At 39.3% G+C, this 27,500-nt stretch overlaps 2 protein-coding genes across 2 annotated transcripts in view; one reads left to right on the top strand and one right to left on the bottom strand.

The window, feature by feature from the left end:
* LOC140351024 (serine/threonine-protein kinase 32C-like) overlaps positions 1-12,723 on the top strand; it is a 238,271-nt gene extending 225,548 nt beyond the window's left edge. The window contains exons 8-12 of the mRNA XM_072436658.1: positions 559-675; positions 4,126-4,251; positions 5,005-5,133; positions 10,945-11,012; positions 12,411-12,723. Of these exons, the coding sequence (XP_072292759.1) occupies positions 559-675; positions 4,126-4,251; positions 5,005-5,133; positions 10,945-11,012; positions 12,411-12,630 (660 nt within the window). The 3' untranslated portion in view covers positions 12,631-12,723. The remainder of the gene's footprint in view (positions 1-558; positions 676-4,125; positions 4,252-5,004; positions 5,134-10,944; positions 11,013-12,410) is intronic.
* Positions 12,724-23,257: 10,534 nt separating this feature from the next.
* LOC140351026 (placenta-specific protein 9-like) overlaps positions 23,258-27,500 on the bottom strand; it is a 6,260-nt gene continuing 2,017 nt past the window's right edge. Inside the window, exons 2-3 of the mRNA XM_072436663.1 lie at positions 25,137-25,228; positions 23,258-23,439 (exon numbers count right to left, since the gene is read on the bottom strand). Coding sequence (XP_072292764.1) covers positions 23,302-23,439; positions 25,137-25,228 — 230 coding nt within the window. The 3' untranslated portion in view covers positions 23,258-23,301. The remainder of the gene's footprint in view (positions 23,440-25,136; positions 25,229-27,500) is intronic.

The raw sequence follows: 27,500 nt of genomic DNA, 5'->3' as shown, positions 1-27,500 counted from the left end.
AACACTGTTAGTACTGAACACTCGCAATACTGACCTAACCTAATACTGATGTGCAATTCTGTCATATGTGCAATTGCTGTTGGAATTCATGTGCAATTCATGTGCAATTACTGTGAAATTCATGTGCAATCTATGTGCTGTCGTGACACATATTCATGTGCAATTACTGTCGGGATCACATGCAATGGTATTTATTTATTTATTTGTCTATGGGAGTTTTTATTTATTTATAGGAGATCTTCTACTGAAAGTGTTTTTCAGACTTCCTATAAGTGATCTGTTCTTCTGGATCTACCTCTGTATCTACCTGCGTTGCACCAATGAAATTTCCCCATGTGGGACAATAAAGGAATATCTTATCTTATCTTAAAATGATAAAAAAGACATCATAGAACAGTAAAAGGCCAAAGTGACCAGCGCTCACAGACGTTCTAAGGTGTGTTTTACAGTGGACAGTGAAGACTCGTCCGATGGCTGTGGAATAAACGGGTTGTGCTTGCGTTTCCGTGGCTCCTTCACCCGTTTCCCTCACGTCCGTTGTCCGTTTGTGTCCCGCAGCGGCCGTACGACATCCACGCCAGTAATTCGGTGGAGTCTCTGCTGCAGCTCTTCAGTACCATCAGTGTCCAGTACAGTCCGGCCTGGCCCAAGGACCTGGTCTCGCTGATGAGGAAGGTGAGGCCACGAACTGCACTGTCAACAGAAGGATGTCGTTCATTTTGATGTTCATCCTAGTCATATTCGGGTGTATTTTATAGTATATTATGTCATATTTTTGCCCTGTTTCTTGACTGTAAGGATGGCTGGTGAGTGACCAATCAATCAATCAATCTGTGTGAAATACTTTCTATTTCCTACCTCATAGTGTGGGTCCCTGGTCACACTCCATGCGCACTAAAGGAGCGCTTTACATGGGGATGATGACCGCGAAGCGAAGCGGTCGTCATCCCCATGTAAAGCGCTCGTTTGCACTAAGTAGCTCACGAATACGTTCCCCATCTCTTGCATGTTCCGTACATAAAAACATGTAATGCAAAAGAATAACACTATTACTGTTTAGAGGGCCAAAAACATACTCAAAATTAACAAAAGTACCCGTCAGTGACCAGGGACCCACACCATGACTCGCGCTTTCCCAAAATGTATAGTTTATGACATAATAGTACGTATTTTCTTAACGCCCCCTAAGGCCAACAAACAAACAAACAAACACACGACATTCACTATTGAGGTTACATCACATTTACTCTATAAAACAATGCGTTTCTCGGTCCACAAACCTCACTAGTCGTTCCAAAAACAGCACTATAATCCTCCTCGTGTAAGGTTTGTGCGACGTGGCAAAGGAGACACTGTTCAAAACACACCGGCGGAGAAGACAAAGCCCCTTTTCTTTGCTCGGGGCCCTTGAGGCGGAAGGGAAAACGCACGACAGATGGAGGAACCTCAGAAGCACCCGGGACAGAGCCTTATCCCGCCTGAATCCTCTCCGGAGCCGGCATAAAGGCCATCGTCGCGCGTTTGCCGGCGAGTGAATGAGCGTGGCGTGACGGTGGGATTCTGTCCTGTTCAATGAGAAGATTCTGAAGTTTGCATTTTAAACGAGGAGCTTCAACGTTAACTGTAGATGTAGTAGTCAACGTCACGATATGGAATGTTTGCGTTACGATTATTGGGAGAAAAAAAGAAACGCTACGATTTAACGATTATTCACGATTATTGAGACCTTGTTACTGTTCCTCAAGTTTGTGAGCGGCGTTACAATATTTAACTCCCTGAAAAACAGAATAAAGTTAAATATGACAAAAGCAACTAGATAAAACAAACTTTCTTAACATTTACATCTATTTTTGGGAAGTATAGTGAACAAAAAATACTGAATTTTGCTTCTAAAATGGTCACAATTATTATGTTTTGGTTTTTATGATTATCAGAATATTGTGACCTGAATAACAATCGTCATGGAGATCACTAGGGACCGCCCACCAAGGGATTCTGACATACATGTATATTAAATGAGCTATGTCATAGACTCAGTATTTCAAATCTGTCTCTCAAACTTTATAAACTGCCAACTTATGTGAAGTTTTACGTTGGTTATCTGTCTTTTTGGGCTGAAAACAACCGCGTCATGGACATTAATCACCTCTGCCGTGTCCTTAATCTCTTAGAATTCTAATGTTTTTTAATCTCCACGACAAAAATGTATGAGAAATGGACTTCCAGAACCACGTCAAACTTCAAAAGTGTCCGGGAGGAATCCATAATAACAGAACCACAACAACTGCAGTTGTTTAAGTCCTTTGCGTACAACAAAATACACTTTATTATGTGTAAAACCTGCTGAAAACCTCCACAAATATGTTTCTAGTTTAGCAGCTCACGCGTTCAGAATGTGAACTTTGAACAGAATCCATAACATAAATCTAATTACAGTGTTTGTCAGGGAAAATTGCTGTCGGATATTTTGCAAAACGGCGCTAACTTTTTACAAATCAAGCCTCACTTCACCTGTCGCTGGAGGATATTCCGTAGAATCTTCCTTCTCGAGTTCGTTGGCGGTGGCACATTTTGGTCCCGCCTCTTCGCACGTGCCAGACTCACGCCCTCTTGGTTCCAGATGGTTCCTCACTCACATCACAACTGGATTCATGTCTCTGGTGTGACGAGATCAGAGCTTTTAAAACACTGCAACCGACGGGATTTAGGCTCGATTAACACTGCCCCCTGTTGGTTACTTACTCGCCATTACATTTCCAAACGTTCATTATTCCTGTGTGATCAGGTTTGATCGCATTAGCACTTACTACAAGACCTCAATTGTTTGGCAAGACTGAACTAAATTATACTGTAAAAATGAAAATTGAAAATGAAATATGATTCAAATAAATACAATCAGGCATTGATTCATTGAGAGATTATTAAACTGCAGGCACGGTAATATTCATCGGCAAACAAGGAATAATTCAGAATTATTTTTATTGTTTTAATTCAAATTTAAGATTTGTGTTAAGTAAAGTAATGGACCAATTGGAACTTTTTCTTTTTTATGTGAGAAAACGTGGATTTCACAGCTTAAAATGTATGTTCCAGTAATTTAGGAGCAAAAACCCGAATAAGTCAAGCATCATCAAAATGAGCAACAGAAATAAAAGTAAAGTTTACATCAATCACAGTTGGACTGACGTTAGACGGAGGGAGTCCGTGCTCTGGTTTTCATGCAGAGTTCGTTTTCTGTCTCAAAATGACATCTGGACGTCTGCGTCAGTGTGAAGATGGACGAGGGTCTTTGAGGGGAGCAACATCCTTCAGTTTGTCTCCGGTTCAGTGGTTTGGGGAAGTAAACAGAATCGTGTTTGTTTCACTTACTATAAAGAGACACCATGTATGTCCTTGCATATGTATTGACAATAAATGTGTTTCCATCTTTAACAGTTTTAAACATTCATCAAAATCCACCTGAAGTGAGCGTATAAATTTTACACTAATTAAGGGTTCTAAATGCGATATCTGGCATTTCTTTCTCTTGTTACTTCTGTGATACTTTGAAATCTGCATAAAAAAATAAGAGAATGGAACATAGTTATGTGTTTTAAAAGTGCACAATGTAACATTTGTGGTGTCATGAAAGTTGCTACTTACATCCAGCATAAGCATGATTATGATTATGATTAGTGTTATTATCATTACCATGGTTATGATTATTATTACTATTATGGTTGTGATTAAAGCTATTGATTATTATTAAACGCTTTGCCCTTAACCTACTTGAAGTGAAACAAATTAATTGAATTCCCCCTACAGAGTGAAAATATTTTTTATAATGGGCAGTAAAATATTTAGTTTTTTGAAATATTATGAAATTTCGCACAAACTTCCATTTTGGCATGCCGATCAAAAAAGTCAATGAGACCCATGTCATAGTTGTTTAGTGTTATGGTCTGTGTGTACATTTTGCTAAGAATTTCCAAAAAATTGCCTTTTGAATAGGGACATTAGTTCTTCCAAAATGCTTCAAATTTTGCACACAATTTGAACGTGCTTGTACTAGTACGTCTTTGATACAAACATACTTCTCTGAGCAGTTTTGTGTCAATATACCTACATCATGTGTGTCTCCTGCAGCTGCTGACGGTGAACCCCGAGCACCGCTTCACCAGTCTGTCCGACATGCAGGCCGCGCCCTACCTCGCCGACGTCAACTGGGACGCGGTCTACGAGAAGACCATGGACCCCGGGTTCGTGCCTAACGTGAGTGGGAGCCTCAGAATCGGGACTTATTCAGGAGATGTGTGCGCTGATAAAGGAGCTTAGCAACGGGCGACGCAAACGAAACAGATGGAACTTTGAGGTGCGTTCACACTTCAACGCAGACGTATGAAAACCTGAACCAATCCAAGTCAGGACTAAACTAAAGACCTCGAGACTCGCTGTTTGTTTCTTTCCTGGTTCAGGGTCTCATTGTGTTATAATTTAGGGTAGAGCCAACGTGGGTTCTGTTGCTGTGGCAATTGTGGCGGCCATCTTGCTTACGAGTGGAGAAAGAGCAAAATTCTGATAGAAAATAACGTGAAAACAGAGCAATCAAATTCATAGATTGAATTGTTTAAATGAACATATAATGCTTTCTTGCAGCCTTAATGAAGCAGAGAACTCTACATGTCTCTGTCAGGACATTGTTTTTCTTTTTTAAAGATTTTTTTTTGCAGTTTTAGAGTGACAAGGGCACGAGAAAAGGGAGGACATGAAACAAATAGCCGGAGCCAGGATTCAAACTCATATTCTTTTAAATTTACCATTTTATTATTGTTCTGTGAAGCGTTTTTTGAGTTTTCCTCATTAAACTGGGCTCAAACCAGGACCAAACCGGGTTAAGTGTGAACGCTCCTTAAAAACGAATCGAGCGTGCGAAGATGTGTCGCTAAAGCCGAGAATATTAACCGAAAAGCTCCAAGACAAGTGATACTGTGTATTTCACGTCCTTTCGTCGCCCTCTCGGAGCAGAAGGGCCGTCTGCACTGCGACCCCACGTTCGAGCTGGAGGAGATGATCCTGGAGTCTCGACCGCTTCACAAAAAGAAGAAGAGGCTCGCCAAAAACCGCTCCCGTGACAACAGCAAGGACTCGCAATCGGTGAGTCATAATGATACCACTCACAAACTTTCAAAAACAAGAAGGAAAGAGACGCACGTGGAGTCATTATACTACTACAACTACTACTATTTGTACTACTACTTCTACTGCTACTGCTGCTGATCCGTTCTCTCTTTCTGATGTTGAACCATGAAAGAGAAACATCTGTGGAGGTGGAGAGAGTTACCAAACTGAGCTCTCAAGTAGGAGTCACTCGAAATAATGAATGTCAAGTAGAAAAGAGTAGCGGCTAAAATTATTTCTCATTTAAGAGTAAAAAAGCATTTACAACTACTTAAGTACTGGGTAACAGTTTGGGTGTAAAAGCGTTTAAAATACTGTAATTTTATTAGTGTTTTTTTTTTTTTTACTGTTTATTTTTTTTAAACGTAAAACAACAAAAAGATACATAAAACAAACTGACTTTTGCAAAGAAAGAGTAGTAAATAAAGAGCTTAAAAAAACATAAAACCATAGAATGAATAGATAAATAAACAAATAAATACATGAATTAATTAAACAATAAAAACAAAGCTGGACAGCACCATAGACCATAGAATGAAGGAATTAATTAATCAATTAAAAAAAATGAAAAACAGAGCTGGACAGAACCATAGAGAAATAATAAATAATGCAGAGCTTCTGGTCTTTCCAAAGAACAGACTCAAAAAATACAAAAGCACGTCATATCTGAAGGTATAAAGGTGTATGAAGTAAACTGCTCTGAAAAGTACTATTATTCTACTATTGGACTACTATTTCTTTGGCGTGTGATACTTTTACTGGCTTCTCGCCCTGAAAACTGCTCCGTCCGTCACGTGTGAAGTGAAGAGGCAGGACAGACCTAAGACGCGTCGGTTAAAGCGCTTTTGTTCCGTTTGATGGCAAAAACGCAGATATTTTTATCCCACGTGAAGCGATCCCTGTGGTGGAGCGCACTTCCTGGTGAAATCCATCCTGTGGCGTGGGTTTACGGGCGTCTGCGGCGGGAAACGCGAGCGAAAGAGGAGCCTGTTGTGGTGGAAATCTGAGACGTGAAGAGATGTGGTAAATGTTGTAGGTTCAAAATATGAAGGGATCATTTAATACGTTGTGTTTTTGTTCTAATGCGATATTGACAAGATTATTATTTTTTGCAGTGTCCCTCAAACAATAGTATAACAACGTTCACAATCTTCTCTAAATTTCGATATGTTGCCCACCTCTGGAAATTATGTCAGTGTTTCAAGTAGCGATTGTCTGTTTTTGAAAGAAATAACCAAATCAAAAATCCTAAAAAGTTGATCTTCATTATCACGGACTTGGCTCCATAAACTTGTCATGTTAACTTTACATCTTTGGTCTTAAATAATGGTTAAAAAAAAGAAGAAAAAAAGAAAGGAGAAAAAAAAAGCATTTATTGCACCGATATCAAACTTTTAGGCCGATACTGATGTTATTAGAAAATGCCAATATTTTAGGCCGATATTGTCTATACGTTTTGGGGGGTTTTTAAACACTTTTTACATTTTTTTATAAAGAAATATTGCTGCAAACTAATGATTTTTAAGATTCGAAAAATAAGGATCAAATCTGTTTTAAACTGTTAGAACACATAATAATGGGGGGGAAAGGGAACACGTTTGATTGGGCTATCGTTTATGTAGCTCTATGTTACGATATAGTTATACATATAGGTTATTGTATGATTATTCTTCATGAGAGGAGAATTCTGTCATTTCTGCGTCTTTTGGCTCAGAATAAAGTTTACATTCTGTTCATTTAGAATATTCCATCCACGAGCTGACGATGTTACCCAATGACGTGAATATTGGCCGATACCGATACTGGGCCGATATATATTGGTCCTGGTTTTGTTTATTCATCCCGACGAGAGACGTGTGTTTGCTTCATGTCATTAGAGAGATATAATCTGCAATCTGACATTAAACACTGCTATAAACAGATCTGACATATTTAAATATCATTGAAAACACGTTTGTTTTTGCTGGGAAAGCTCAGGCCGCAGTGAGATGAGCTCTGGAAATGTTATGTCGAGTTGAGTCACCTTTTTCTGGGCTTTTGGACAACGGCAAAGTTCAGAACAAGCCTCGAGCTCAGATCAGTGTGAAGCAATGATTCTGAAAGAGAGAGAGAGAGGAGAGGGAACAGAGGAAGGGAAGAGAGGGAGGGAGAGAGAGGGAGAGAGAAGAGAAGGAGAGAGGGAGGAAGGGGAGGGAGAGAGGGAAGAGAGGGGAGGAGGGAGAGAGGGAGGAGAGAGAGAGGGAGGGAGGGAACAGAGGGAGGAAGAGAGAAGAGAAGGAGAAGGGGAGGGAGGGGAGAGAGATGGAGGAGAGAGAGAGAGGGGGGAGGAGAGGGAGGGAGAGAGGAAGGGGAGGAAGAGCAAGAGAGGGAAGGAGTGAGAGAGGGAGAGAGAGAGAGGAGTGAGAGAGGAAGAGAGAGAGGGAAGGAGAGAGGGAAGAGAGGGAAGGAGTGAGAGAGGGAGGGAGAGAGGGAGGGAGAGAGAGGCAGGGGGAGAGAAAGGGAGGAAGAGAGGGAAGAGAGAGAGAGAGGGGAGGGAGAGATGGAGAGAGAGAGAGGCAGGGGGAGAGAAAGGGAGGAAGAGAGGGAAGAGAGAGAGAGAGGGGAGGGAGAGATGGAGAGAGAGGAAAGAGGAAGAGATGGAGAGAGGGGGTAGGGGATGGAGAGAGAGAGAGGGAGGGAAGATGAGAGTGAGGGAGGGGTAGAGATGGATGGAGAGAGAGCGAGAGAGAAGGAGAGACGGGGGAGAGGAAGAGAGACAAAGGGAGGGAAGAGAAGGAGAGAGAGTAAGTGAGTGAGAAGGAGAGGTAGAGTTAAGGGGAGATGGAGAGATGGGGAGGGGGAAAAGGGAGAAGGACAGAAGTGAGTGAATGAAGGTAAGAGAGGAAGTGGGAGATCATTAAGTATTACTTGTTTGGTGATTATTAGTCCAATACTATATAATATTAATAACCGATATTAGGGGGCGGGGCCTTGCCAGACATTTCTTAAGTGTTAATGATTTAAAAAGAGAAAACATTGCTTATTATAATAGTTATTTTTTACATGTTTGTCGGCCATTGTTGCGGCTCAGCACTGGACTGTGTAGTGATCGAGGGGTTAGGGACAAGGGAGCACATTCGGAGCCCTTTTTATTGCTTGTTAAGAAATGTTTTTTTTTTTTATTTAACCTTTATATAACGAGGAAAGCTGCACAGACCCTTCATCATTATCACCGTGTCGTCGTTACACTTCTCTCACCGTAAGAACGAGGGAGGAAAGTGCAATGCCGTGCCGTAGTAGAACATCCCATCCGAAGACAGAACATCGCCATGGAAACTTCAAAGGTGCCAGACAGAGTGATGGAGCGCACCTTTAAAAACCGCCTGCTTAGAAACCTCCAGAAGCATCTGCCTCGGCCTCATTGCATAATGACCAGGCGTCTTTTGTTACAAACGGGAGCTTCTCGTTCGTTAGCGTAGCCTCGTCGCGGACCCCTTTGTTCCTCGTCCCTCGTCAAATCAAACTCGACACGTCCCGAGTTAACGAGGTTCTCCTGGAGTCCCGGCTCTGAACTTTTTGTCCTGATTTCTTCAAACACGGCGCTCTCTTTGTGTTGCTGTTGTTGTTGTTGTTGTTGTTGTCTTGTTGTTTAGCACACTTTTCCTCTGCTCTCATCAGCGGCAGCCTCGTCCCATCATCATCGTGACTCCATCGCCATTAACGCCAGCACGTGTTAGCATTAGCGATTAGCACGTGTTAGCATTAGCAATTAGCACGTGTGAGCATTAGTAATTAGCACGTGTTAGCGAAACAAAACAGGCTGCCCCTCCATTAGAGGTGGAGATAGAGGCGGCAAACGACCAAATCAAACTATAAATCAATAATACATTTTATATAAACGTCACCAACAAACTCTGGTTGTTTTAGTTAGGTTAATGCAGTTAAGATAAATATATTGTTAATTTTGCACAAATTTCACAGAATTTCACAGAAAAAAATCACAGAATAGCACATTTTGTTTATAATAAAACCTGTCATATGTCACTTTAACGGTCTCTAAAAATGATGTATTATTTATTTAACCAGGTAAAACAACTGTAGAATATTCAAAGTTTAAAGGCACCACCTGAGGCTATGTCCATTATGATGTTTTTTTTAAAGCTAAATTTGTTTTTCTAAATATCTGAGTAAATGATAAGAATTGTGTTGTTTAGTTACCACTTAGCTGTTTAATTTAATGTATTAATTTTAATTGGAAAATGAATGGGAAATGAATCTTATGTTTGAATGTGGCGTGTGAGTTGAAGCAGATTTTAGTGAGTGAATTACAACGGGATTTAGATGTGATTTTATAAAACACCCGCATTGTGAATGGATTTGTTTGTGTCTGTGAACGTTATTACTGTTATTAAAGGGTCTGACCTTTGTCTCATCGAGTTCAGGCAAATGCCACTTACACCACGTCATGTTTTTTTATAACAACAGCTTTTAGAGGGAAAGACGACATTGAAGGATCATTTCATCTTTCTATTTTAAACGGCTTTTCGTTGGATGAGAACGATTTAGAAGCAACTGCCAAAGACACCGTTTTTTTAATCAATTCAAACACTTACGGAAACTGTGATTATCCCAGAAAGTGGTTTCTCTGCACTCTCTTTGTGTTGTTGTTGTTGTTGTTGTTGTCTTGTTGTTTAGCACACCTTTCCTTCACATTCATCAGCGGAAGCCTCGTCCCATCATCATCATCATCATGACTCCATCGCCATTAACGCCACTCCGGGAGGCAGCGCGTGTTAGCATTAGTGATTAGCACGTGTTAGCATTATTGAAATGCACGTGTTCGCACTAGGGATTAGCACGTGTTAGCACTAGCGATTAGCACGTGTTAGCATGGGCGATTAGCATGTGTTAGCATTAGCGAATTGCACGTGTTAGCATTAGCGATTAGCACGTGTTAGCATTAGCGATTAGCATGTGTTAACATTAGTGAATTGCACGTGTTGGCATTAGCGATTAGCACGTGTTAGCATTAGCGATTAGCACGTGTTAGCATTAGTGAATTGCACGTGTTAGCATTAGCGATTAGCACGAGTTAGCATTTGCGATTAGCACATGTTAGCATTAGCGATTAGCACGTGTTGGCAAAAGAAAAACAGGCTGCCCCATTAGAGGTGCAGATAGAAGCGGCAAATGCCCAAATAAAACTATAAATCAACGATATAGACTTTACCAACAAACTGGTTGTTGTAGTTTTGGGCTAATTAAAACATGTTCTTCACTCATGGTTCAAACTGAGGTACAGGACGTTCAACTTTCTTAAAAATACTACAAAGGTGTGAGTTTTAAGTGATTAAAAATTGGGACTATCGTAATAGTAATTAGCAAAAGTGAATAGTGACTAAACACAAGGAAAACAGAAGTTAAATTAAATGTAGTTAATGACAAAAAGATGTCTTAAAATAACAGTCTGCTTCTCAAACGCTAATACAAATTCCACTTGTGGTACTCGGAAAACTACATATTTGAATTATAGATTTGTTTTCTCGGGTCGTTAAGTCGTGCGTTTTCCCGGTGTGGCGTTCGCGTGCACTTGTTATTATCAAGGTTATTAAATTATGGAGCCGTCAGTGCCCCGAGTGCTGTCTGAAATATGGACTTCTATTTTTAGCCCAATCCAATTTGAAGCATAAATATGTTTTGACTTGTTTATAAAGAGCAGCCAACGTGAACGCACTCGAACGACCCCGAGTGACGTTTCAGTTTAACGCTTTTGAACTATAGAGTCTGATAAGTGCTGTGTGTTTGCAGGAGAACGACTATCTGCAGGAGTGCCTCGACGTGGTCCAGCAAGAATTTATGATCTTCAACCGGGAAAAGTAAGAAGCCAGCGATATGCTCAAAATAATTACACCTTTTATTATAATTACCGTATTTTCCGGAGTATAAGTCGCACCAGCCAAAAAAATGCATAATAGAGAAGAAAAAAACATATATAAGTCGCACTGGAGTATGAAATGCAGTTGCAATTGTGAAAATAACAAATAATATCACTCCAAAGTATAAGTATATAAGTATAAATATGAGTATAAGTCGCACCCCGGCCAAAACTATGAAAAAGGTGCGACTTATAGTCCAGAAAATACGGTATTACTTTTGTTTCCCATTATACTGTTAATGGTAATCATGAATGTCTTGGGTGAAGTTTGAGAGACAATCAAATAGCACAACTAAAAAGTGCAAAAATATCACTTACGTCCTCGTCTCTTTTAGATTCTATTCTTATAAAATGTATATTGTTTTATGCAGATTTCTGTTGTCACATGTCTCTCAATCACGCAAATAATGGAGTTAATTGTACTGCGACTTTGGGCATCAAGAAAAGCACTGTGTAGATAATAATTATGACGGTGAATAATACAATAATCATGATGCAGACAATCAGTCATTAATAATAGGCTAATATAACGTATTAATAATGTTTTGTGCTTTAAAGTCAGTGCAGCGTTTCATTATGATATTGATATTACACATAACATTTAGTAATTTCCCAGCTTGAAAATACATTACAAAACAGTTTGGTACCACTTCATGCTACCTGCACTAACTAATTAACTAATTATACTTAACAAAGCATGAATAAAGACTTTAATCATAGTGAACATGTTATATCAGTCTTTCCTCATCATTTGTTTACTGAAAATGTACTTTGATTGATTCATCCATGTTTGTGTAATCCTGTAACTGATGCTCGAGGGTTAAAAAAAATCTCGTTTTCACCTACCCCCTATCCCCGCCCACATCCCCTGCACTTTTGCGATTACTTGGAAAAACAAAGACTCCGAGTCCTACATGTAGTGTTCTAAAACGTTACACAAAACATGTAAGTGACAATCCGACACTTGTTACGGTGAAATGCCACTGTGAAGAGGCGGAGCTTGTCAGATGGGCAGTTTTGAAGTCGATGGTCCCATTTCTATTTTCAAGCCGTTTTATGTCAATATTGCTGTTTATAATAAAAAAAACTGTCATTTCTGGACTTCTTATGTTATAGTTCAATGCAAAGTACCTGAAGAAATCATAGTTTGTCTACTTTAAGAGTAATTCAGGCTCAGAAACTACTTAATCAAAGTGTCAAAAAGTATGTTTAGGTTATTCATGAAGTGGTTACTAAGCTTTTTGTTCATCATGAAGTACATTTTTGTTCATGCTTTATTACCGTGTATTATAAAGTGTTACAAAGCGGTTTATTTTTTCTACTTCCTGTTTGCGTCCAGGTTGAAACGGCGTCAGGAGGAGGGTCCCTCTGAGGCGGGCGTCGACAGCGGCGACGGAGAACCAGAGGCCGGAGCGACAGACGAGGACCTCCAAGACCCGGAACCAGAACCGGAACCAGGCCGGGCCCGGGACCCAGAGCAGGACCAGGACCCGGGACCCGACACCTCGTCCAAACTGAGCATTTGCGGCTCCGTCTGCTCCTCCCCCGGCAGCTGCTAGCACCGCCTCCTCGCGTCGCCGTGGAGACCTGCCGCGTCGGTGCCATGTCTTAGATAAAACCTCACTCCGTCTCGTGGTCTTCGGGGGACTACGAGACATCTGCACACGGCTGTTCTCAGACAAACACCGCCATCTTTTTGACTTGTTTGAGTTGTTTTTAAATACGTTTGCGTGTGAGGAGTGTTTTACGAAGCAGCAGCATCAAACTAACAATGAAGTCAAGCTTAGAAGGGACGATTCGCTTTAAAGACGCACTACGTAACCTTTCTGATGGGTGGGCGTGTTCTTCTGTATATATTCAACACATTTAATCAAATTACAGCTGTTTTAATGGCTGAAATGACCTACAATTGCTAGAAAGTACGACAAAACTGATCCAAATGTTGTGTTGTACTCCTCAAGTCGCACAGGATAGCTTTGGTGAATAAAATTAGACTTTTTGGACCTTAAAAGTCTTAAAACTTGCAGTATATCCCACAGAACCAATATCCTGGAACCAACACTCAATCCAGCACAACTTTTCTAGATTAGAGCTTCTTAAATATTAGAAAGTTGTGTTAATTTTGAGTCGAGAGCTGAAAATACACTTCATTATATTCATAAATTAAGTTTAATGCCGACAACATCCGGACTATGAGGTTTGGGGAAAAGTGAAATTAGTTCAAACTAAATTTAGTTTATAAGTTAAATTATAAGCGCTAAAGAGTCTGTTTAGTCTTGGTCTGGTCCTCTTCAAGTCCTGGTTTAGCCCTGAGTAAGTCTAAATGTGCGACTAAAACCCGACTAAACCAAGACTAAACCTGGACAAAGACTAGAACAACTAAAACTGGCTCAATTTAGGACCACATCATGACAAATGCACTTTAAGTTTAGTCCTGAATTGCATCTAAAAGCTTCACATCAGAACGATTAAAAGCGATGTCTTTCACACATAAAATCACAAAGTAATTCACATTGGAAATAACAAGAAACCAAAGCAAAACATGTTGAAAAGAATCCACGAAAACAATATTTCCCGTCACAAAAACCCTCTACAAACTGGCGGGAATTAGCGCAAAAACTGCAGTATTAAACATTTAACGGCTGGCGCAGATATTTGTACTTTCTAAAAACACAAAACGAAGCTGTGTATTTCCCTCTTGCTGCTGCTGCTGCTGCTGCTCACGACCGCGGCCAGTTCACTCCCACACGCAAACGGACTCAGACACTCCCGCCATCCCTTTCATTTCCTCGTAGCATTTCCTGATCGCGACACGCCTCCTCCCGCCTCTTCCCGCGACGACGCACCGTACGCTCTTCCTTCTATGCAACGTAACGGGATCGAACACGAGACGACGGACGCGAGACGGACGAACGCGAAACGACGAATGCGAGACGACGAATATGAGACAAAGAATGCGAGACGACGAACACGAGACGACGGACGTGAGAGGGACAAACGCGAGACGTGAACTCGAGACGACGAATGTGAGACAAAGAATGCGAGACGAAGAATGCGAGACGAAGAATGCGAGACGGCGAACGCGAGAGGGACAAACGCGAGACGACGAACGTGAGACGACGATTGTGGGACGAAGAATGCGAAACGGCGAACGCGAGACGACGAACGTGAGACAAGACGACGAACGCGAGACGACAAACGCGAGACGACAAACACGAGACGACGGACGTGAGACAAGACGAGGAACGCGAGACGACGGACGTGAGACGACGAACGCGAGACGAGGAACGCGAGACGGACGAATGCGAGACGAGACAACAAACGTGAGACGACAAACACGAGACGACAGACGTGAGACAAGACGAGGAACGCGAGACGACGGACGTGAGACAAGACGACGAACGCGAGACGACGGACGTGAGACGACGAACGCGAGACGGACGAATGCGAGACGAGACGACAAACGTGAGACGACAAACGTGAGACGACAAACGTGAGACTAGACGACGGACGCGAGACGGACGAACGCGAGACGGACGAACGCGAGACAGACGAGAACGCGAGACGGACGAACGCGAGACGGACGAACGCGAGACGGACAAACGCGAGACTGCGAACACGAGACGACGGACGCGAGACGACGGACGCGAGACGACGGACGCGAGACAACGGACGTGAGACGACGAACGCGAGACGGACGAATGCGAGACGAGACGACAAACGTGAGACGACAAACGTGAGACGACAAACGTGAGACTAGACGACGGACGCGAGACGGACGAACGCGAGACGGACGAACGCGAGACAGACGAGAACGCGAGACGGACGAACGCGAGACGGACGAACGCGAGACGGACAAACGCGAGACTGCGAACACGAGACGACGGACGCGAGACGACGGACGCGAGACGACGGACGCGAGACAACGGACGTGAGACGACGAACGCGAGACGGACGAATGCGAGACGAGACGACAAACGTGAGACGACAAACGTGAGACTAGACGACGGACGCGAGACGGACGAACGCGAGACGGACGAACGCGAGACAGACGAGAATGCGAGACGGACGAACGCGAGACGGACGAACGCGAGACGGACAAACGCGAGACTGCGAACACGAGACGACGGACGCGAGACGACGGACGCGAGACGACGGACGCGAGACGACGGACGCGAGACGACGGACGCGAGACAATGAACACGAGGCGACGAATGCGAGACGACGGCAAAGAGTCTGCAGTGCTCGGACTTTATGATGACACTGGGAGCAAGAGCCTGTTTCTTTTTCGGGGAGTTTTCGGGGTGTGTTTTGACTAGGGGGAGGCTCCGCCCTCTCAGCCTTCCCGCTCTTTCTCTCGCTCCATCTAATGGACAGATCTGAATTATTCACGGAGCAGAAGGAGTTGTTTTTTTCCCATTTGGCCTTTCTCCGCTCGGTCGAAACCCCCTGAAACTCGAGGTCGCCCTCATGATTATTCTGTGTTCTCGCTCTCATCCGTTGTAAATGGAAATCTCACCACTAGTTGGCGTCGGGAAAACGGATTTCAAACATATTTTTCGAAAGGTACTGTAATATCTCAAACCGGGAACTACATGGAGGTGTCGTCTTTTAATCGCTTGGATCCATGACGTTAGCGGTGGAAAGCTAATTAGCTAACTGCAACTTAAAGGGCCAGATCTCCGTTCTTTGTAAAATGGCTAGTAAATTCTCCAGAAAATGTTCAAACTGTTAAATCGCTGCAATGTGGCAATAATCAGGCCAAGAATATAAAATCAAGAAGGGGAAAAATTGCTGAGAATCGTGAGAATACGAAATGCTAAACTAATACAAGAATCCCATGCATTTGAGACCATGTTTGTCTAAACTACAGATGCATCAGGGGAAATGAAGTCAAAATTATGAAATGAATCGATAATCGTGTTTACTCAGGTCGCAATACAGTCGTCGGAACTAAAAACGAATCATTTCAATTCAACCCGTAAGCTAAAAAGTGCACGTTTAATGTTTATACGACCGTTTATACGACAATGACTTTACTTTTGCATCAAGAACGTTGGATTTCATGTATTAGAAGAAAAGAAAGTTCAAGTTGTTGCTCGTTTATGTCCTCGCTTGCCAAAAGTGCAGTTCCCTGTCCTCTGTGCACGTAAACACAGCGATGGAAGAAGTGCTTAACGTTAAGACCCTTTTATTCTGTACATATATTTCTTTTTTTACTAGTTCGGTTGCCATTTTCTCTCCACGCAGAAACAGCGAGTTGAAATACTTTGTGCCTGACGATAATCAGTGTTACCCGAGTCTGTAAACCGCCTCGTTCAGGTCGGCGTTTTTTTGTCTTCTAAATGATGTTATAGTGCGTAAATGTACAGTGTTCTGAACAAACTATAACCGTCGCTCGGGTTTAATAACGTAAAGTACCGTCAAACGTATAGACGACCGGAACCAGAACGTACGGTACCAAAAAAACGGCTTTAAAACGTCTTCAAATTTGAGCGAATCCAGCGTCATTTTCCAAAACGACGCGCATTTTTGATTGTTTTTAAGTTTGTTTCCGGGACCGTATTTGTAGCCTCTAATACTTAATTGTAAACTCGTAGTCGTAACGATAACGTGGTACATTTAAGGTGGTATTGTGAGTCTCAGTCCGACCTGGGAACATGTAGCAGCGTCCACCTTAAACCCCCGTCGGGCCTGAATGATAATATAAACCCTGTAAATAGCCTAAACCGCAGTAGTGGCGCTCACAGTTTTATGTGGGAGTCGGTGGAAAAGCTCCTCTCCAAGTGTGCAGGCACAACTTGTCGGCAGAACATGCCAAAGCTTTTCTACCCTTTGCATAAAACCATTTCTAACGGGCGAGCGGGCGCGTTCGCCGTGTCCGAGGACCGCCAGATCCTTCATTTATACAAGCGGAAATATTATGTACAGAGATGTAGTTCAGATTAGATTTACCACTACGTGACCGGAGTGAAAAGAGGCTCGGTCTCAAAGAGGGAAATGAGAAAATAAAAGGCAATTTAAAAAGCGGATGCCGACGTTTGTCAGATGGAATTGCTAAGTCGGAAATGATTTGACGAAGAGGAGTTATTAAAATGTAACGATGCCTTATCCAATGCCTTAGCAAACGTAACTATTCAAGTAAAAGTATCACTAAACTATCTGCGTGAGTAAAAGTATTGAAGCGCCTGTTTGAAAATGGTTCTAGCTGATTTTATTTGTATATTTTGGTTAACTCAAAGTCTGGGCGTCCGCCGTAAAAGTCTCTTTAAAAAATGTGAAAAACTAGTTCATTTTAAACTGCAGCCGTCCTAATTATTTGCTGCAATAGTTTATAGGCGCCTTTTGCAACTTTCGGAAGCTCAAGCGAGTTTTACCGTCATGCTAATGCTAACAATTAGCATGCTAACGGCACACTTCCTCGAATTGGATGCAAAACGCACTTTGTGGTCTCATTTTGACTCAAATTACTGCATTTACAATACATATGTTCAGTAGCAAAACAAATTGCGCTACATAGAAGAAGAAAAAACATACTTTTTTAGTTTGATACCTACATTTTGTATTTAATGTCTATATGACATGTTCTTCTGATTTCTAGTTATGACTTTCTTTGGTGGGATAGAACCTGTGGTAAATATTCATCATAGATTTACATCCGTAGTTTGTGAAGACATTTTGAAAAATTGAAGTTTAAAATGACAGGAAGTAGAGCTTAATCTCTCTGTGATGTCATCAATGTGCGACGCGCCATTGCAAACACAGACTTTTATGACATTCATTCACCAAATTTAAGGTGTCCCATGGTATTATTGTGTGTAAAATCATAACTATTGTGTCATTTATGTGGATTTTGACTCTTGTTTTCAGGGGTTTGACTCTTTAACAACCACAAACCAACAATAAGAACGGCCGATTTTTTAGTGAAGCTTCCGGAAATGCTGCCGGCCAAAAGCGGATCGTTTTCAGCAGAGAAATAAGTTCCGTTCACTCCGTTTTATCTTCTCATTCCCCTCGCAGACACCGGCCTTAAACGCCGAGCGACACTTTTAACACAATACGGTACATTCTGATTAGTTTGTAGTCATTTGTTTCTATGAATATAAAATGGCGTCCTCTGACCTGCCGCAGTATTATGCTTCTCGTGCATGACCGGCGCTCTCTCGTTTGTGCATGACGTTCTACTGTAGACGAACGTACGGTCCTGAGCCCAGAGCGAACCCGTACGTGGCATAATCCAGTGTTGTTCGGAGGCATGATTCTTCGCCGATGTCCAGTGCATCCCGTGGTCCGAGCTCGAGTTTGTGGATGCGTTTAAATGTTCTCGTGTCCGTGCAGCGGAGGAACGGGGGCGGCGTTTCAGCAGAACGTCGACGCCGTGGCTGACCGTTGAAGCTGGGGGTACTTTCCGTGTCTTTTAAAAGGTGTAAGCGTCGTCGAGTTGTGCTACAGCGAGACCTTTTCTACCGCCTACTGACGCCTGTTTGTGGGTTTCAACGACAAATTAGGACCGTTGCCATAGTGATTAGCAATGAAAAGCGTATGAAAAAAAGTATTATTATTATATTTTGAATGGGAAAACGTGGAAACGCTTAAATCGAAATTCTCACGAAGAGAGAATAGATTACCGTATTTTCCGGACTATAAATTGCACCTTTTTTTTAATAGTTTTGGCCGGGGTGCAACTTATACTGATATTTATACTTATATACTTATACTCTGGAGCGACTTATATGTGACATTATTTGTTATTTTCACACTTTCATACTCCAGTGCAATGTTTTTTTCTTCTCTATTATGCATTTGTTGGCTGGTGCGACTTATAGTCCGGAAAATACGGTAATTCATAGTTTCTAAACCTTCTGAACAGTACATTGGTATGACATACTTTTATTATGTAATATTCCTAAAAAAACAATTTTATGCTGAAAATGATTGTTGTTTTGAAGGTGCACTATGTAACTTCTCTTCAGGGGGTTTTATTTGCTAAAAACACTCGGTTTGCGATAGTATTCTGCTTGTTCCCGTGCATAGATACGCTTTGTGGAACATTCCAGACAAAACAACAGCATCTCCATCGATTACGGACACCAAAAACACATTGTGCGACATTATTACTCAATTAAAAGCATTTATTTAATTGACAGGACAATGTATAGAAGTTTAAAAAAACAGTGTTGTGAGCTGGTCGAGACTGTAGGGTTGCTAATTCATTAATGTTAACTATTAGATGCAGGCAGCGCACAACGGTCTGAAAATAGACATAATTAATAATAAGAGAAAAAAAAGAAAAAATGCTATATGTTCTCATAAATAATACTTAGAAAATAAAAGTTGGGTTCCCCAGCTTTAACCAAAGAAAACCAAAACTAAATAACAAATTTAGACTAAGGAAAATCATTAATAAAATCAGCGTTTTTTTTTTTTTATCATTTTATAAACTGTAAATTTGGTGTTATTGCAATAGTATTTGTCTGTTGCAATATTGATACTTCTGCAGTATATTGATATTTCTGCAGTATATTGATACTTCTGCAGTATATTGATATTTCTGCAGTATATTGATACTTCTGCAGTATATTGATATTTCTGCAGTATATTGATACTTCTGCAGTATATTGATATTTCTGCAGTATATTGATACTTCTGCAGTATATTGATATTTCTGCAGTATATTGATACTTCTGCAGTATATTGATATTTCTGCAGTATATTGATACTTCTGCAGTATATTGATACTTCTGCAGTATATTGATACTTCTGCAGTATATTGTGTAGCTCTAGTCGAGATATTTGACAAACTTGACACACAACTTAGAGCGAGACGTTTACCACACGTTCATAATCTTCGAAACCCGACTTTGAGCCACGTTTTAAGTGCCACAACTTCTTTCACCGAAGGCTCAAATTACCAGAAACCAAATGTTGTTGTACTACGTCTTGGCTGAAGTAAGTCATGGTGAATTGAATGTGTAATGATCGTTTGTAGTCATCGATAATCGGAACCAGAATCGGTCGCATGCACCCCGCTCTGCTCGGGACGTCCCACACACTGCCTCATGTCTGGGCCCGTCCGGCGTCAGATACATTTTGCATAACGTTCTGTGCGGTTTATGAACTGAAATGGACTGAAAATGCTCTGTGTAGAATGGACATGCTGCTTCAACTGCTTTGATAAAGAAATAAAAGCCCTTCCAGTAACGATACAGTTGTGCTGTGTGTTTCTTCTCTGGACAGGAGGGGGGGGGCAGTGAGTCAAGGCTGCTCTTTACATACAGTATTTACCATAAGACCTTGATTTTCTAACACTGTGCCTCGAGGGAAGGCCAGATGTGGCTTGCAACAAATGGATTTGCATGGTTATTTGACGTAATAAATGTAGATTTTGTAGAACCCTGAGGAAACGTCTGAACCAGAGGCACAAAAACTACCACTATTGCACCAGCCTAAGAGCCAAACACACTGGTATTATTTACACCTTCTTTCCAATTGTCCTTTGAGTGTTCTGGTGTATGGTGTCTTCAAAAAAAGGCAGTAAGTGGTTTTCAAATTGTCCATATATTATTTATTTTATTTATTTTATTTATTTTATTTATTTTATTTATTTTATTTATTTTATTTATTTTATTTATTTTACTTATTTTATTTATTTTATTTATTTTATTTATTTTATTTATTTTATTTATTTCAATTATTTCAATTATTTTATATATTTATTTATTTGTATTTATATTGTATTTATTGCATTCATTTTATTTCATTCATACATTATTTATTTGACATGGACATAACGATTACATTGGTTTGTTCACCCGATGCATCACTCTAAACGCCTAAAGTGCTAGTTCTATGTTCTAACCCTCGTCGAGCTTTCAAAGGGTTTAGTCCAGGGAAACGATGCTTTTTCATCGCTCTGAAAAACATTGATACGAGTCTTGAAAAAGTGTTGTTTATTCATCAGCACAATTTAGAAAACGGTGACAACAAACACATTTTCACTTACTTTTACCCATAAACAGTGACATGTTATTCCACATTTTAAAGCTCAAAACCTTCAGAATTTAATCCCTGAGTTGATTTGTCCCTGATTGATAGTCCCTGCGTTGCAACAATGAAATTTCCCCATGTGTGGACAATAAAGGATTATCTTATCCTATCTTATCTTGTTTAAAATGTGCTGTTTTTTGGTCGCGTTGAGAACATGTTGAAGTAGTTTTAAGGAAAGTAATCACTAAGATAATGCTAATGCTAATCCTAATCCTAATCCTAATGTTAATGTTAATGTTAATGCTTATGCTAATGCTTATGCTTATGCTAATGCTAATACTGAACTAAAATGAAGCAATAATGTTAAAATAACTTAATAACTACACAAACACAGTCGACCGTGCATAAAGTCATCTATTCTCTATGTTAAATAAAGTAATGTTAAAGTGCCCCCTACAGGCCGGACGACTCATTGAACTAAAATACAGTTAAGATAAATGTATTTTGAATTTTGCTAAAAAATCATTTAAAAAATATTAAGGAATAGCACATTTTTAGGTTTATAATTTCACTTCCTGTTTGTACTTGATGACGTTATATTTATTTATTTTTGACAATTAAATATATATAAGAGCGACTTTATTTTGTTGACTTATTGTTCAGAGAGTCAGAAGGTTGTTTCTGTGTTTGCATTCTACATAAACTTTGACTGAAATGTGGTGTGATGTCACTTCCTGTCATTTTCTACAGATTTTTCACCGTTTTCTCCACAAATACCTGCTCGATCGGTGTAAAACTATCATTTACATGTACAACAGGTTAAAACACACCAAATAAAGTGAAAATTAGAACATTGTAAAAACCTGTCACACGCCGCTTTAACCTTTTACCTTTGAGACCAAAAAAACAGACTTTTCCTGGTGAAGCATTTGCATAGTTCGTTAAAGTTTTCACACGTTAAAAACGGAACAGTCGGTGAAGATCTGGAGCTTCTGAAGCGACTGGAACCACGTGGGCCCAAACATCTTGTATCATCAGCTGCTTTTGGGACAAACACGTAACACGACAATATGAGCAGGTGTTTGTTGTTTACTCGGCTCAGAGCCAACCAGCATTTTGTCTTATAATCATCAGATCGTGAGCGTGTTTATCTCTGTTTATAGTGTTTTACATCAGTCTTAACATAGCAACATTTATGTATGTATTTGTGTATTTATTTATTTATGTATTTATTTATGTGTGTGTGTTTGTGTGTGTATGTGTGTGTGTGTGTGTGTGTGTGTGTGTGTGTGTGTGTGTGTGTGTGTGTGTGTGTGTGTGTGTGTGTGTGTGTGTGTGTATGTATGTATGTATGTATATATTTATGTACGTGTATATGTATGTATGTATTTATGTACGTATGTATTTATGTACGTGTGTGTGTGTGTGTATTTATGTATGTATGTATGTATGTATGTATGTATGTATGTATGTATGTGTGTATTAATTTATGTATTTATGTACGTATGTATGTATTTGTGTGTGTGTGTGTGTGTGTGTGTGTGTTTATGTGTGTGTGTGTGTGTGTGTGTGTGTGTGTGTGTGTATGTATGTATGTATTTATTTATTCATGTATCTATTTATTTATTTTATTTATTTTATTTATTTTATTTATTTTATTTATTTTATTTATTTTATTTATTTTATTTATTTTATTTATTTATTACAGAGCAAGGTTTACTGCTTTTGCTTTTCTCCTTTTGATTTATATTTTTTTCAATTGTTGTTGTTGTTTATATGTGGTTCTCATCCACTGAAAAAACTTACAATCTTAAATAAGGAAAACTGTTAAACTGCGACTGAATTTAGTATTTATCTTGATTTGTGCCTATTTTGACTCTTAAAATAAGATTTACCAATAGAACAAGTACATTTTGTTCTTATTTCAAAAGCAGTCGCATTTTTATCTAATTTATCTAGTTTAAACTTAGAAAAACGCTTGTATTTTTCTTCTTCTGACAATATTTGATGCGTGTTCCATTGACAATTGAATTTTAAGCCAGTCAAATTAAAATAAATAACATTTCACCTCTTTGAAAGTTATTATTTGTACTTTGTTTTCCACATTCAACACTTATTTATTGTATAAGTGATGTCAAACTGCATGATGTTATTTTTAATGTGTTTTTATTGAAAACAAACACATCCGTGAATTCAAATTACACTTCTGTTTTTTCAGTTTAAATCCCTCGTTATTGTCTCGTTCATCGCTCCGGATCCTCCAGAACATCCACGGTCTTCATGCCTGTAGTGTCCACCGGGGGGCTCCACTGAGGGTCCTCCATGGTGTCCAGGAGCCCCACGAGTTCCTCCTCCAGCTTCTCCACCGTGTCCTCCACCGTCTGCGGGGAAAAAGCACAGACAAATCAATTATACATGTGCGACTTTGTGCTATGAATAATGGACTATTTGCTTCTAAATAAACCAGGCGTTTCCATATGAATAATAAAAGCAGCGAAGTTAAAGACGATCACGGGTCACGGAAAAGACGTGTCGAAGGGAAAGCTGGTGTTTATTAATCGTTTAGGGCCGGTCGCCGTGGGAGACGGAAGTGACGTCCCAGTTATGATGTGAAATGACAAATAAAATGCTATACTGTTGTTGTTGTTGTTGTTGTTGTTGTTGTTGTTGTTGTTGTTGTTGTTTGTGAATGGACTGAAGAACTTATCTGTTTTATTTATAATGTATCTCATGTACTGTTGTTTTCATGTTTTTTTGTGTTTTCATGTTGTTTTTAAGTGTTTTTATGTTGTTTTAATGTTGTTTTTAAGTGTTTAATGTTGTTTTTTTTTATGTTTTTTATGTTGTTTTTAAGTGTTTCGTGTTCTTTATATGTTGTTTTTATGTTGTTGATGTTGTTTGTATGTTGTTTTTATGGGTTTTCATGTTGTTTTTAAGTTGTTTTAATGTTGTTTTTAAGTGTTTAATGTTGTTTTTATGTTGTTTTAATGTTGTTTTTAAGTGTTTCATGTTCTTTAAATGTTGTTTTTATGTGTGTTGATGTTGTTTGTATGTTGTTTTTATGTGTTTTATGTTGATTTTATGTGTTTTATGTTGTTTTTAAGTCTTTCATGTTGTTTACATGTTGTTTTTAAGTTATTTTTAAGTGTTTCATGTTGTTTTTATGTTATTTATGGTGTTTTTAAGTGTATCAAGTTCTTTGTATGTTGTTTTGATGTGTTTTCATGTTGTTTTGATGTGTTTTCATGTGTTTTCATGTTGTTTTTGAGTGTATCATGTTCTTTATATTCATGTTTATATTCATGTTTCATGTGTTTCATGTGGTGGTGAGCCGCAGATGAAGTTCTTCCTCGATAGACAATAAAGTTATATTCTGCTCTAAATTACTTAAGCTTAATTTACTCTTATCATTCAATAAATAATAGTTGGAACAACATTTTTGGGGCTCAATGTTTATTGTGTGTAGAATAAGTCACTTGTTTCGTTCAGCGCTTCATTCGTCGCAGCTCATGTTTTTTAAATCATATTATGCAATAAAATACAATTGGACAAAGGAATAAACATAAAATCAAATCTAGTATTTTCAGAAGAAGGATAAAAATGTAAACTCTATCTGAAGGAGCCGTGCAAGAAAAACAAATGTTCAAATAATTTAATATTGTCAGCAGAAATCTTTAGTCACATTTTACAGTGAAAAGAACAAGCAAAACTCAAGAGTATCTGTTATTTCTAACTACATATTATTCAAGTTTTGGTGTCTGAAAACCACTAAAATCAACATGATGGATTTATTGTCAAATACACAATCACACACTCAGATTTTATGAGTTAAAATTAAATGTGAGCAGCAAAAATAATCTGATTTCATTTTGACCATGATGCCTCAGCTCACTTACAGATTGTGTGGTTTGTGTGTCATTTAAAAACAATAAAGGTCTAGAAATAATAGATAATAATCAGATTTCAGTGTGAAAATAACCACTTTTAAAAGCGCTGATTCAAATAAAATGTAAATTGTCTGTGTAAATATGAACAGTTCATTCTTTCACAGCGATGACGATGAGTTGGACAGATTCACCTTTTCCACTGCGTCCAGGCGATTGTGCAGATTCGTGTGCTCCTGACAGACGCTCAAACGCACCGCTCGGGGTCGGAGGTCAACGTCAGGCTCTGGAAATAGAATCAAAATCAATTCTGTGAATAAACGAATGAGCAAAGGTTTATGTGTCACAATCCTCCAGCATCAGAGTCAGAAACATAAAACAATGAATAACAATAGTCAAATATTAACGCCCATCAAATAAAAGGTGTTTGATTTGAAAAATGGACTTTGACTGTATAACAACAAAATACAAATAATACAAAATGTTTAAGGAGTAATGAACGCTGAAAGATTCACTGAGGCTCCTGTTGTTTTCAATTAAAATAGAAAAAATAATGAAAAATATATCGCAGACTTCAGCTGTTTTTATGAAGCTAAGAGGTAATGACTAATGGGGATCCTAAATAAAATAAAATAAATAAAATTTAGCAAATAAATAGAATTTAGCAAATAAATAGAATTTAGCAAATAAATAGAATTTAGCAAATAAATAGAATTTAGCAAATAAATAGAATTTAGCAAATAAATAGAATTTAGCAAATAAATAAAATAAATAAAATAAATAAAATAAATAAAATAAATAAAATAAATAAAATAAATAAAATAAATAAAATAAATAAAATAAATAAAATAAATAAATAAAATACACCATCATGATGGTGAATCTATTAATTCACCCATCAATGACTCACTGCTTCTATTATTTTCAAAAGTACAGAACATTTTACCATGTGTTGTGTTTCTCCTCAGGCTTGTGTTTTTAATTATCTGCGTCACTTTGAAGTTTATTCACAGAGTTTAACTACATCGTGCGCTCCTCACTCAGACTTATTTAAGAAATCTAAAGTGTCTAAAGTGATCTACAGTTATGCAGATTAAGCCTATAATATTCAATGTTTTCTAAATGTATTCCCTTTCGTCAGTCAAAACTGCTCCTGGACATGAGAAACAGCATTGGAAAGTTATGATTGTCATATTTTCACTATCCTAAGATGCATTAGTATAAAAGATGACGAACATATGAACAGAGAGTGGCCAGGTTCATGTCTTTACACTCAAAAGGATTCAAAAACTGATTAAACTTTGATGTGAGGTGGATTTTATCAGACGTTTTGGGGGAAATTGGCTGGAATAATAAACACACACAGCACACATACATGGATACATATCGTGTTTACATTCTCCCACTAAAAGAACTGTTCATTTCATCTCATTTATCCCGTCATCCAAGAATATAAAAAGACGCAGAGCTCAGATGGGTGTGATTGACAGATGAAGCAGCCAATCAGTAGCAAACACAACTGCTAATGAGGAAGAAAAAGGGCTGCATCCCATTTTAATTTGACTTAAAATAAGAATATTTAGCGGCAAGTTTGCTCTATATTTGCCAATGTTAGTAATCAAAGTTCTACTTTTTCTTTTTAGAACAGCTAAAGTCTCCTCTGACGACCACATACATCAGGCTTTTATTTTGAAGGTGCAGACTCTTCCTGCCCCTCTGTGTGTGGGAGATTTTAATGTGAAATGTAGCATAGCAGCGTGACCGCACAAGAACAGGCCCTGGCACAGACGTGAAGCTGAGGTTTTGGAGCTTTTCTGCTGATCAGGGGAAACATGAGGCCTGTGTCGAGACAATACGCAGATAATAAAGGAACAATGTGATAAAACAACAAAAAAACAACAGCATTCAAGGGGATGCCAGCTGCAGAGTGGTGACTATTTATGTTTTTATCTGTATTGCATTGTGATTTTTAATGCAGCGTTCCTGTTACGTCAAGCGCTTTGGATGACGTTGTGTACGAATTGATCTCTTCAAATAAACCAACAAACTAACCCAAACCTAAACTCGTAATAGACCAGGAACACAACCGTACAATTGTGAGTTTTTAAAAATGTATCATGAGTGATTACTTTTTGAAGCCTTTTGTTGTTTACGGGAAAATATGATGCATTATATCTATAGTTATCAGCCTTTAAATATGCTCTTTAGTACCTTTAGTTTGGCATCTCGTAAGAAAATATTTATAACAAACAAAACTACATTGGGATTTCTGCCTATTTCCAACACTGTAATAGGTGTAATTCCCCCTTTTAGCCACTAGATGTCCCCACCGTTCACCACACTTCATAGAACTCGCTGTCAGTTTACTTCCTGGTCTCAGCGCGCAGTTGTACTGATCGCGACAAGACGACGAGATGATTTATGGATTTTAAAAACAGCAAAGAAGAGTCTCGGAGCCACAGTAGATTCTCAGAGCTACGTCAGCTATGGCGGAAACGTCAGTTACCGTGGAAACATCATCTAACGAGGATATTTTGCTTCATTGCCTGGTGCAGAAT

The sequence above is a fragment of the Eucyclogobius newberryi genome, unplaced genomic scaffold (assembly GCF_026437365.1).
Source record: "Eucyclogobius newberryi isolate DKJ021-1_F unplaced genomic scaffold, fEucNew1.0.hap1 SCAF_8, whole genome shotgun sequence".
NCBI classification, from domain to species: Eukaryota; Metazoa; Chordata; class Actinopteri; order Gobiiformes; family Gobiidae; genus Eucyclogobius; species Eucyclogobius newberryi.
This window is presented reverse-complemented; position numbering and strand designations above follow the sequence as displayed.